Here is a 13,091-nt window from a genome sequence, read left to right on the forward strand (position 1 = left end):
ACAATCTGGAGAATCTATGAGAATGGAAAGGTTCAGGACTTTTGTGAAATATCACAGCATAGTTAAAAAATGATATGGCTAGTAGAAATCAAAACTGGATGGTGTTCAGAGATGTATAGGGTTGAGGGGAGCTGAAGGGTGGGACTAAAAATAACAAAAAAACAAGATAATTATTGTAAAATAAACTGTCTGTAAATTGTATATAGTATGTATAAGATGGAAGTAGAAGCTTAAGTGTTGTTGTCCATTAGTTTACTCCTATTAGTGGAGGGATGAAAGGGTTTGGAGAAAATAGTAAAGAAGGAAAATATATGAAAAATAGATATTTACCCCAAAATATATAGGGGATTGGAAATGATGCAGACAATTACATTGATAGAAGCCACAATCTATCTGCAATATTAAAGCTGATCTACCCATAAACAAAACAAACTGTAAAAGTGCTTTCACAGTGAATTAAGGCTGATCTTGACAGCCTATCGGCAGTGGTCAATGATCTTGAACCTTTGCATGCCAGGGATGGTTCAGTTTGGTTCGACAGTTACTCTGTATTTCACTCTGTATCTCGGTACCTCATACATTTCTTACATTATTTCTCCCCAGGTTATCACAGTGTTATGGCCTTGCTACAACACTGAAGAGCCATAGGAGAAGGCTCGACTGTGCTGTGTTTCTGTTCAGATCTGCATCCCCATTTATTTAATTAATAGTCCTGTAGTCCTGTAATCACTTGGAGAGACTGGAGGCCTGCTAGGGGTTCTCATGTTTAGCACAGGGCACATCTCCTGACTGGCTGCTTGAGCTGGAGGACCTTATTTTTTAGAAATGCCATCATTCTCTCCAAACGCTTTGACATGTGTCAAGGTGAGTTTGAGTCTGGTTGCTGTGCAGTTTTGGGCGATAAAACATCCTTATGTGCACTTGAGTCGTTCCATTATAGTGCTCTGTATAGGTAAGTGGTATACAGTATATGCAACCTCTCTAAGTCATGCAGGAAAAGGGTATTGGCCCCGTCGATGGGAGAGGGTCAGAATAACCACAGTCATAACAAATCACATCAGGTTAACATCTCATCCAATGCACACTTTCATCACAAAGCCTGTGCCACATAGAACTGGGCCTATATAAGCAACACAAAAACATTCTGCTCTAGAGATGCTATCACATCTTCTCTGTCTCCTCTGTTTTGGGCTTTTAGGGGTTGATGGGTTGTCATTATTTCCCCTGTATTACCAGCAGATGTCTCAGTAAGGAGTAGTCCAATAACCTACAATAAAAGTGAGAATTAATGACGTATGCATACCAAGATCCCAGCAGGATACGCTTTGCAGTGAAACATCTAACTAAAACCTCCCATTTTATTTATTTACACCCGTAAATACTTTCCTATCTCAATGTTCACTGACCCCATGACCTTGTCTATTACCGGCACTGTTGAATGGGCCTCATTTCCAAAATCATTATTATACAGAGATGATTCATTTCCATTAAGAGTATGGGAAAATGTGAAGTCTGACCACACGCCATGATTTATGTCCCGCTGGGTGTGTTTGATTTGGTGGCACCGTGTCAAGAGGGAGGCCAAAGAGAAAGCTTATTTGCTTATTTCTGGACATGAGTAGTCACATTGTACTGAAATGGTTAATCAAGTGACAGTGAGAAATGTGAATGAGGCAACAGTATTTACTTTAGTCTTTGAGTGGATGAAGCTATAGGGGCCACTAGATTCTAAGGGAAATTCCTGCACATATGAATGGTTTATATAAACACTCATGGGAGGACATTTCAACATCTGAGATATCACACACAGGAAACCAGACGTTCTCAACACCCCTACAGAAACCAGGAAACTCCTACTTCTCATGCAGGCTTTATCTGTGAAGGACACACCTCTTTCTCCTCTTACTATACTCACTCTCACACACACAACCACATTCACACACATGCACAAAGACACCCACACTCATACACAGAGTGGAGCTTGTGGCAGTCCAGCTGAACAAATACACTGGAGGTGTAAACTGAAAAGATTCAAGTTTGAGATTTTCTACAGGATTATCCAAAATGAGCAGCTCTTTCTCAGCCAAAATCCAGTCCAAAATGGAACTGGCTAAAGATATGAAGGAGGAGGATAAGTTGTACAGATATAATGGAGTGCTGTACCCTGTCCTCATGAGTCCAGAGGAGAACCTGAAGGCTATGGAGAGGCTGGAAGCAAGAGCAGATGATGTCATGTTAGTTGCATATCCCAAATGTGGTAAGTCAAAAAAAATATTTTAATGAAAAAACTGTATTTAGATGGTCAGAAGAATGTGCATTAGTAAAGTCATGTGTAGTTAGCTCCTTGAGAGACATCCTTTGGTAATGAGCATCTTGATTAAGCATTTATGTTTTCTAATAGTCACTGACTACCTTATTATATCAAGTTTAATCAGTGGAAAAAGGAGTGTTCCACTTGGTATTTACAAGTCTACTCTGCCTATACCTACTGTACACGCTTAGAAAAAAGGGTTCCAAAAGGGTTCTTCGGCTGTCCCCATAAAAAAAAAACTGAGTTCCAAGTAGAACCTTTCTTGGCTCCAGGTAAGTCCATAACCATGTGTGTGAGGTGTATACTTTTGTCTCAAAGTAGATGTAAGACTACCAAGAAATGCTGTATGACCATGATTTAGCCCTCTGCAGTAAAAGGTTAAGGTTCTAGATAGCACCTTTTTTTATAATAGGCTCAAGTTCAAAATACAATTGGGGTAATGAATCTTACTCATAGTGTCTTACACATAGCTCATAGCCTATGATATTTTGTCTTGCTGTGTATTTAAAAAGGAGACAGACAAAAGGTATTTGACTTGCGAACTGGGTTTGAAGTGATCTAAAATTCAGTTTTACAATGGATGGGCCTCTGAATGTTTGGACTTGCAGAATACGATCTGTGTGCTTTTGGGTAGGCCCTCCCTGTCAGGCAAAAATGGTTGCAATAAAGTCTGTTTCTGGTTATAACCTTGTCAAAACAACACAGTTTTGCAGCTTTGTCAGCTCTTTCCACTGCACACTATGTCAGTAAGGTAATCAGTGTTGAGGAATGTTGAATTAAACACAGGCCGCTCTGCACACTGGCAGAGAGGCACCCATGTAACAACGGTTAATGTAATAACACAGGTTAATGTAATACCTTGTAACCACGGTTAATGTAATAACACGGGTTAATGTAATAACACGGGTTAATGTAATAACACCGGTTAATGTAATAACACTGGTTAATGTAATACCTTGTAACCACGGTTAATGTAATAACACAGGTTAATGTAATAACACGGGTTAATGTAATAACACCGGTTAATGTAATAACACCGGTTAATGTAATAACACTGGTTAATGTAATACCTTGTAACCACGGTTAATGTAATAACACGGGTTAATGTAATAACACGGGTAAATGTAATAACACCGGTTAATGTAATAACACTGGTTAATGTAATACCTTGTAACCACGGTTAATGTAATAACACAGGTTAGTGTAATAACACTGGTTAATGTAATACCTTGTAACCACGGTTAATGTAATAACACAGGTTAATGTAATAACACGCGTAAATGTAATAACACCGGTTAATGTAATAACACTGGATTAATGTAATACCTTGTAACCACGGTTAATGTAATAACACCGTCTAATGTAGTAACACTGTTTAATGTAATAACACCGGTTAATGTAATAACACGGGTTAATGTAATACCTTGTAACCACGGTTAATGTAATAACACGGGTTAATGTAATACCTTGTAACCACGGTTAATGTAATAACACAGGTTAATGTAATACCTTGTAGCAACGGTTAATGTAATGACACCGGTTAATGTAATAACACCGGCTAATGTAATAACACCGGCTAATGTAATACCTTGTAACAACGGTTAATGTAACAACACCGGTTAATGTAACAACACCGGTTAATGTAATAACACTGGATTAATGTAATACCTTGTAACCACGGTTAATGTAATAACACCGTCTAATGTAATAACACTGTTTAATGTAATAACACCGGTTAATGTAATAACACGGGTTAATGTAATACCTTGTAACCACGGTTAATGTAATAACACAGGTTAATGTAATACCTTGTAACCACGGTTAATGTAATAACACCGTCTAATGTAATAACACTGTTTAATGTAATAACACCGGTTAATGTAATAACACGGGTTAATGTAATACCTTGTAACCACGGTTAATGTAATAACACAGGTTAATGTAATACCTTGTAACCACGGTTAATGTAATAACACCGTCTAATGTAATAACACTGTTTAATGTAATAACACCGGTTAATGTAATAACACGGGTTAATGTAATACCTTGTAACCACGGTTAATGTAATAACACAGGTTAATGTAATACCTTGTAACCACGGTTAATGTAATAACACCATCTAATGTAATAACACTGTTTAATGTAATAACACCGGTTAATGTAATAACACCGGTTAATATAATAACACGGGTTAATGTAATACCTTGTAACCACGGTTAATGTAATAACACAGGTTAATGTAATACCTTGTAGCAACGGTTAATGTAATAACACCGGTTAATGTAATAACACCGGCTAATGTAATATCACCGGCTAATGTAATACCTTGTAACAACGGTTAATGTAACACCGGTTAATGTAACAACACCGGTTAATGTAACAACACCGGCTAATGTAATAACACCAGCTAATGTAATACCTTGTAGCAACGGTTAATGTAATAACACAGGTTAATGTAATACCTTGTAACAACAGTTAATGTAATAACACAGGTTAATGTAATACCTTGTAACAACGGTTAATGTAATAGCACAGGTTAATGTAATACCTTGTAACAACAGTTAATGTAATAACACAGGTTAATGTAATACCTTGTAACAACAGTTAATGTAATAACACAGCCTCCCGGGTGGCACAGTGGTTAAGGGCGCTGTACTGCAGCGCCAGCTGTGCCATCAGAGACTCGGGGTTCGCGCCCAGGTTCTGTCGTAACCGGCCGTGGGGCGACGCACAATTGGCCTAGCGTCGTCCTGGTTAGGGAGGGCTTGGTCGGTAGGGATGTCGGTAGGGATGTCCTTGTCTCATCGCACACCAGCGACTCCTGTGGTGGGACGGGCGCAGTGCCAGGTACACGGTGTTTCCTCCGGCACATTGGTGCGGCTGGCTTCTGGGTTGGATGTGCGCTGTGTTAAGAAGCATTGCGGCTGGTTGGGTTGTGTATCGGAGGACGCATGACTTTCAACCTTCGTCTCTCCCGAGTAGCGATGAGACAAGATAGTAGCTATGAAATTGGGGAGAAAAAGGGGTAAAAATTCAAAAAAAATAAAAATAATTTGTAATAACACAGGTTAATGTAATAACACGGGTTAATGTAATGACATGGGTTAATGTAATAACACTGGTTAATGTAATAACACAGGTCAATGTAATACCTTGTAACAACAGTTAATGTAATAACACAGGTTAATGTAATAACACAGGTGAATGTAATAACACAGGTTAATGTAATACCTTGTAACAACAGTTAATGTAATAACACAGGTTAATGTAATGACACCGGTTAATGTAATGACACAGGTTAATGTAATGACACAGGTTAACATCTAAATGTTAAACATTTTTAAATTGATAATGTAGTAACTTTAACCGATCATGTAATACCATTCCAAAATCTATGCTTCAGGGGGGCATCCGGAATAAAGCTTGTCCAGAGAAGACAAGGTGAGTGCTACCATTAGTCCTGTGTCATGCCAACAGTAAAGCATCTTGAGACCATTCATGTGTGGGGTTGCTTCTCAGCCAAGGGAGTGGACTCACTCACAATTTTGCCTAAGAATAAAGAATGGTACCAATACATCCTCCAAGAGAGCAACTTCTCCCAACCATCCAGGAACAGTTTTGTGACGAACAATGCCTTTTCCAGCATGATGGAGCATCTTGCCATAAGGCAAAAGTGATAACCAAGTTGCTCAGGGAAACAAAACATTGATATTTTGGGTCCATGGCCAGGAAACTCCCCAGACCTTAATCCCATTGAAAATTTGTGGTCAATCCTCAAGGATGCGGGTGGACAAACAAAACCAAGGGGTCCAAGTCAGTCACACAGGTTTTCCCTATGAGGTTCATCCATCTCTCTGCTGTATAGAGACATCCCTCTCTCTACAGTACATGCACTTATTTGACACTATCAAGATAACTGAACATGCACATATAATGCAGTCAATTTAATATAATGAAATAATGCAAGTGAAGGTGAATCCCCAATATCAGCTTTACGCTTTTTTCAAACACAAAATAATTTTAAAAAGTACTACTTTCAAATGGAGATAGCTTCAACAACGCTGCCCATGCTGTCACAGACACCATAATGGCACAGATACAAAGATGAGTCCTCTATCTAACTCTATGGGCCCTGTATGAGGACAAAGCCCCATGTTTCTGTAATCATCTGCATATGACATAAACATGGTTTATGTGGTCATGTACCTGCTGGGTGGCCGGTAGCCTAGTGGTTAGAGCATTGGGTCAGTAACCAAAAGGTTGCTGGTTTGAATACCTGAGTAAACAAGGTGAAACATCCGTCTGTGCACTTGAGCAAGGCACTTAATCCTAATTTGCTCCAGGGACACTGTACTACTATTGCTGAAACCATTTTATGGATCTTACAAAACACTAGGGGCTGGTTTCCTAGATCCAGATTAAGCCTAGTACTCGACTAAAGTGCACTTTCAATGGAGAATAGTTTTTCATCCATGACTAGACTCAATATCTGAATGGGATTGCCCCTGATATTACAAATATTTTGGGATAATGCAATAATAACTCTTGTCTCATGGTGAAACATGACACTTTTCGTAGAATATCAAAGGACACTACACCTCTCTATTCCCGATCCCTCTGTGTAAATTGAAAAAGATTCTCTTAATGCTCAAGTGTAAATGGACCTGAATGTTCTCTGTGTCTGGCAGGTTTTAATTGGATGGTGGCGGTGCTGCGTAAAATAATAGCACAAGCAACTGGTGAAAAAGCAGAGTCCAAATTCCCTCCATTGATGGAGTTCCTTGGGACCGAAATGCTCCAGGTTTGTTCAATACTAGTTGACTTCCTGTAGCTTTAGCAACACTGCAGGTTTGTCTGCCTCAAATAAGTCAAATATAGAAATACTACATGTGTAATTTATTGGAAATGCTGTTTATGGATTATTTGGTTCACTAATGCACAGATCCCCTGTAGTCTAAAGATGTTCTATAGTTATATTGGGAGGTGTTCAGGTAACTTTAGGTCTATAAAGTAGGTTTTCAAGACAGAGAGAATGTCTATACAGTCAGGTGTAAAGGACGTCACACTGCTTGTTCAGCGAGTGCCGCTTTCTCCTGAGTCGGCACATACCGAGGCTCGAACTCAGAACGTCTGCCTCGCAAACACATGTGACCACCCTCCCGATGCATCTATCTAGTCGGCAGCGCAAGTTGAGACAATTCAGGCAGAGGAGTGAGTTTCACAGATCCCCATCTGCTAAATAGTAATTTCATTTTGCTGTTCTGTAACTGGCCACAATAATTACATGCAGGTGTTGCAATCATGCTGTGATCCAATAAGGCTAGTTAGTGAATGTTAGTAAATTGCTAACACATGTTCTGTGAGTGCCCTCCACTGAATGCCCTCATGAGCCTCTGTGTGTGGAAATGTTAGCACAGCTTGACCTCATCCAAGAAGAGGGGTCTACCTACAGTATACACCCGTGATTCTCACATCGAATGCAATTAACTGTGGAGAATATAGTGAGATTCATTCATATAAAAGTGTTTTCTATGGCTATCTGTGTCAGGAGTGAAAAGTTTGTTCACTGAACTTGCGAGCTCCTGTGCCTAAAATTATATAACATGCCTGTTTGCACAGTGTCTGTTTAGAGGAGTTAGAGCAACAGCATACCATGGCTCACGTAGCGTTAAATGGATGCCTTGTCTATCTCGCAGGTTTTTCACCAAGCACCGTCCCCTAGATTTCTGGGGACGCACATGCACCCAGATAACATTCCTGAATCCTTCACCACAAAGAAAACAAAGGTATGTACTTTCAACCAGAATACAGGTGTTGTGGAACTCACAATTACTATGACATTTTTACAGCTTTTTTTAATGCTCCACAGTAGTTCCTCTTTTTATACAAAATTCCATCACAACTTCCTCCAAACAGCAACGTGTAATTCCCCTGTTGTGTAAGAGTGAAAGCTTTTCCTGTGTAGTATGGCAGCTAGTGTTTCTCTGCAGAGGCAGCCACAGCAGAGAGCGTACCACACAGACACATACACTGCAAATCACACACTGTACAGAGTACATGGTAGACTGATTAAGCACACACTGTACAGAATACACGGTAGATGGAATAATCAAATAGCATACACACGTAGGACACTTTTCAGCAGACAGTAACTATGCTACACTGAAATATAAAACCTCCAACTTGCAGTACAGTGTGTCTCACAACTCGCCATAACTCTGCCCTTCCCTTCCCTCAGTGTAATGAACACAGGGGAGACAGAGAGCTGGTTTCAAACACAGGGAGCAGCATGTGTTTATTGAAAAGGACCACAGGAGGAGGCAGGTAGCTGGGTCCAGGGGCAGGCAGGTCTTACACAGGGGGTCCAAAGTCAACAGTACAGGCAGTGAAAAGGCTAGTAACGTAGTCCAGGAGATCAGGCAATAGGTAGATAACAGGCTAAAGTACAGGCAGGGAATAGCCAAAAAGGCATCGCTAGTTTTTGCCTGCCTCACTATCATACACGGGAGGCGTAAATCATGGTGAAAGACATGTCAGAAAACAAACAATACCTCACGGTGATGGGGTGCAAAGAACTGAACTAAATAGTGTGTGATAATGACATAGAGGTGTATATTCAGGTGATTAGGATCTGGAGAGTGAGCTGCATTCAGGGGATCTACGTGTTTGAGGGTGTGGGTTGGAAGCAGACGTTACACTCAGGATATAAACTTTAAAGAATGTCCTGGATCAGTCTATAAAAAATATACTGTTGTCATTATCATGTTATGGTCTTCTGTTGATCAAAAACAGATGCTGGTGATATTCAGGAACCCGAAAGACACAGTGGTCTCCTTTTATCACTTCTCAAACAAGAACCCAGTGCTACCCACTGCAAAGTCCTGGGACTGCTTCTTCTCAGAGTTTATGAGTGGAAAAGGTACCTAATGTGAAGAGCCCTTATGAAAATTGGGTTTATATATTGGAGTTTGCTTTATACAAAAGTATAACTTGAGTCAGTTGTATTACAGTAAGATTTGTACCTTTACAGTACAAAGCCTCACCTGAACAGTAATTTCCTATTCCTAGTTCCCTGGGGTTCATATTTTGACCATGTACTTGGCTGGGAGAGGAGAATGGATGACCCTAACGTGATGATAGTCACCTTTGAGGAGTTAAAACAGGTATCAGGTATTCCTTTCGTTTTGAATACAGACATTAGTTTTGATTGGTCTGCTTTCTGTCATTTACATTCTGTCATGTTAATTATGACCCACACAGAACCTGAGTGACGGTGTGCGAAGGGTCTCTGAGTTCTTTGGTTTCAGTCTCAGTGTTGCCCAGGTCCAGACCATCGCAGAGGAGAGCACCTTCAATGCTATGAAGGAGAGCTCCAAGGCCTCACACGGCCAGATGGGCAACGTCTTCTTCAGGAAAGGTGTGTATGTATGTATACGTGAGAGAGTGACAGAGGGAGCAAGAGAGAGAAAGAGCGCTGTATGTGGATAGAGGGAGCTTTGTTCCAGGGTTTGTTTAATACCACCCACTGGAAACAGAAATTGTGGGATTATGGCAACACAAACAAACACTTGATATGTATGTTGACTATGAGTACAGACTCATGTCTCCGGTCTCCTGGTCCTCTCTATCCTTTAACATCCCTTGTCCTTTCCAGGGAAATAAAGCATTGTCAGACTGACCTTTGGTGACCTCCTATAGGTTGAATTAATGATTAAGTGCCAAAAAAGTAACAGGGTTGATGATTTCAAATCAGCCATAAATCCCCTTATGATAGGGGGAATTGAAGCGTGTTGTCTGCCACAGGGAGGGACAATTGAATGCAAATTTCAAACCTTTTTTAATGGTTAAAACATTTCTAGCCTGCCTATCTGTGGATAACATGGTTGACATGTTATGCTCAACCCACTCAGTTTCCTACCACAAAACATCAGAAAATGGCTTAAAAGAGCCGAACAGGCTCACCTGCTTTTACACTATGATTTGACTAGGATGTTCAATGTTCCTTTTAGAAAAAAAAAAGAATAGTTTCACCATATTAAAATGAGAGTTCAGTTCATGTAATAGGGTTGACCTTAAAATGAGGGACGGGTTTACATTTTTTCTCCATAAATCACATGAAATAAATAATCTTCACAAATGACTGTCAAAAGCAACAAAGATAACTAGAGCTTTACAATGATGGTGAAAACTTGGAGAAATATTGAGGTTAAGTGGGTTAAAATCTAAGGAGTCACAGAAAAGGCTGCATTTTTTCACTTTAGCAAGTCTTTATTCATTTTAAAAAGATTTATTGAATTTTCCATGTGGTCTATATTATAGAGCACTTTATTTAATGAATCAGGCTTTTAAAATCCAATATTGGTACACAATCTCTAATTAAAATATCAAAGGGACACAGAAGGAACTAATTTCATGGAAAGACCCATATATTGTATGTTTCATACTCACCATGTACATTCACAGTACTGCATGTCTTAGGTGTAAAGTTGAGGTAATCCTAACATCAAGAAAAGGGATACAACTGTACAACTTTTACAATATGTAGGCTACCTCACACTACCTTAAATACTAGGTCAACAGTAATCTAAAAATAACTGTAATCTAAAGATAATTTGCCTCATGCTTTATGTCCAAACTGCAGAGTACTAGAAAATGTGATGTCACTCTTGCTGTACATTGATCATGTGTTTGTCTTGTTCATGTGTTTTTGATGGGTATTTCCTCCACAGGTGAAGTAGGGGACTGGAAGAACCATTTCACCGTAGCACAAAGCCAGGAGATGGACACAGCATTCAAGAAGCACCTGGCAGGGACAACACTGGGGGCCAAACTAAAGTATGACCTGTACTGCAAGTAGACAGCAGACTGGACAAACACTTACTGAGCTGAGACAGGATACAAGGGAAACACTGACAGGGAAGTTCAACTCCAACAGGCAGGCTGGTATGCAGTAGCTAAACTGACATTCACAATGAAGTATTTGGTGGTGCAACACTTGTTACTACAGAAACGCTTTATTCCACTTGGCTATCCTACACTGGAGCCATTGAAGGGCATTTTTGTGAAAGTGTGACATGAGAAGAGTGGAGACTGGTGGGAGGAGCTAGAGAGGGATGGGCTCCTTGTAATGGTTGGATTATATGTAACAAAGTCAAACATGGTTTCCATATGTTTGATACTGTTCCATTAATTCCATTCCAGCCTTTACAATGAGCCTGTAATCTATAGCTCCTCCCACCAGTCTCCACTGCATGAGAAAAAGTAGACATGACAATGAGACTTAATGATAGATTTCTTTACCTTGTAATCCTTGTTTTTATATCACTGTTTGTAGATTAAAGTTGGTTAATTGATTGATATCGGCCTTCTTGTATGTATTTTACAACATTTCAAGATGTCAGTGGAGGCTACTGAGGGGCAAACGGCTCATAAATGGCTGGAATAGAGCGAATGGAATGTCAAACACATGGAAACCATGTGTTGATGTTGATGCCGCTCCAGCCCTTACTACGTGCCCGTCCTCCCCAATTAAGGTGCCACCAACAACCTGTGCAAGATGTTGTACTTTCAGTTCAGAGTAATGGAATGTGTCAAAAAGTCTAGTTCTACAAATGACATGCCACATGACAAACTATAATAATCATATGCTCAAAGTCCTTGCTATAACACATTTGAGATCATATGGTAACCTACTTTAATGCAGGCCAGCAATGTGACAGGTTGCACGCAATAAAACCCTTGGATTGCAATGCATACAATACTAGATTCAAAGCAAATAGAATTATTCCATTTGGAAAAGGTGACCAAGATGAGACGGTCTGTAAATTTAAAGTAAAACGTTCCATAAATTCTTAATTGTAAAGAGTGACAATCAAATTTTAAAAAACTGAGACTATGGTAGCCTACTGATGTGATATTCACCATACATACAGTATACATTGCGATATTCACCATATATATTGTCTATGATATTTGTGCTGTATGAGGGCCTACACTGGGGATGGCACCATTTCTTCCCTTAGTTGATAATTCCCATTATCCGTGAAACCCGTTTTGATTTAGTGAAAGAATGTCTATATCCAGTCGGTACAATATAGAACAAAAATGTTCAAATGCACTGTAGGCTACCTGTTATTGATAATGTTTTAGTTGCTTGCCATTGGTACTTTCTTAACGTGGGACGAAGGCTGTGTTTACACAGCCACTCTAAGAACCCAAATCTTATTTTCTTTCTATATCTGATCCACACACTCAGTTTTACATATGACTGATATCTGATGTGCACATTCACACTGATGTAACCTCTGAAGTAGCACCAGAGAGGAAGAGGCAAAGCGAGAGTTCTCTCTCGCCAAAATAAGCCCAATGCGTTTCTATGATGTTATTTTGGACCTAAGCTTGTTACCTGCCTTCCCGCCTTTAAGACAACGACTCCCATTGTTAAGCTGGAGACATGAGCATCTCAACACTATATACAGATCTCTGGTAGCACACAGATACAATTTTTTGTCACTGATGCTTTAAAAAAAAAAGGTTATTGCAGGTCAAGTGCAACAACAAAGAACTTCAGAGCAAAAGCAATAATCACATCTGAGCATCCAGACAGAGACAGCATATGGAGGATCAGGATTCAAAAGATCAGATTCCATGTTTTTTGTTGTTGCTTTTTACAAATTAGGCAAAAGAGCAGATAGGTATCAGACAGTGGAGGCTGCTGAAGGGAGGACGGCTCATAATAATGGCTGGAACGGAGCAAATGGAAACCATGTGTTTGATGTTG

The 13,091-nt window shown here is 39.8% G+C and overlaps 1 protein-coding gene across 1 annotated transcript; it reads left to right on the forward strand.

The window, feature by feature from the left end:
• Positions 1-1,890: 1,890 nt before the first annotated feature.
• LOC135511126 (sulfotransferase 6B1-like) lies at positions 1,891-11,668 on the forward strand. Its single transcript, XM_064932689.1, has 7 exons — positions 1,891-2,257; positions 7,000-7,112; positions 8,008-8,097; positions 9,104-9,230; positions 9,380-9,474; positions 9,572-9,728; positions 11,041-11,668. The coding sequence occupies exons 1-7, from the start codon at positions 2,065-2,067 to the stop codon at positions 11,166-11,168; spliced, it is 903 nt and encodes a 300-aa protein (XP_064788761.1). The 5' UTR covers positions 1,891-2,064; the 3' UTR covers positions 11,169-11,668.
• Positions 11,669-13,091: the final 1,423 nt, after the last annotated feature.

The sequence above is a fragment of the Oncorhynchus masou genome, chromosome 23 (genome assembly GCF_036934945.1).
Source record: "Oncorhynchus masou masou isolate Uvic2021 chromosome 23, UVic_Omas_1.1, whole genome shotgun sequence".
NCBI classification, from domain to species: Eukaryota; Metazoa; Chordata; class Actinopteri; order Salmoniformes; family Salmonidae; genus Oncorhynchus; species Oncorhynchus masou.

Excerpts from the sequence above, each read along its gene's own strand:
- LOC135511126 (XM_064932689.1), top strand. The coding sequence starts at position 2,065 with ATGAGCAGCTCTTTCTCAGCCAAAATCCAGTCCAAAATGGAACTGGCT. Across the intron at positions 9,475-9,571 it reads CCTTTGAGGAGTTAAAACAG|AACCTGAGTGACGGTGTGCG; the intron begins GTATCAGGTATT and ends TGACCCACACAG. Across the intron at positions 9,729-11,040 it reads CAACGTCTTCTTCAGGAAAG|GTGAAGTAGGGGACTGGAAG; the intron begins GTGTGTATGTAT and ends TTTCCTCCACAG.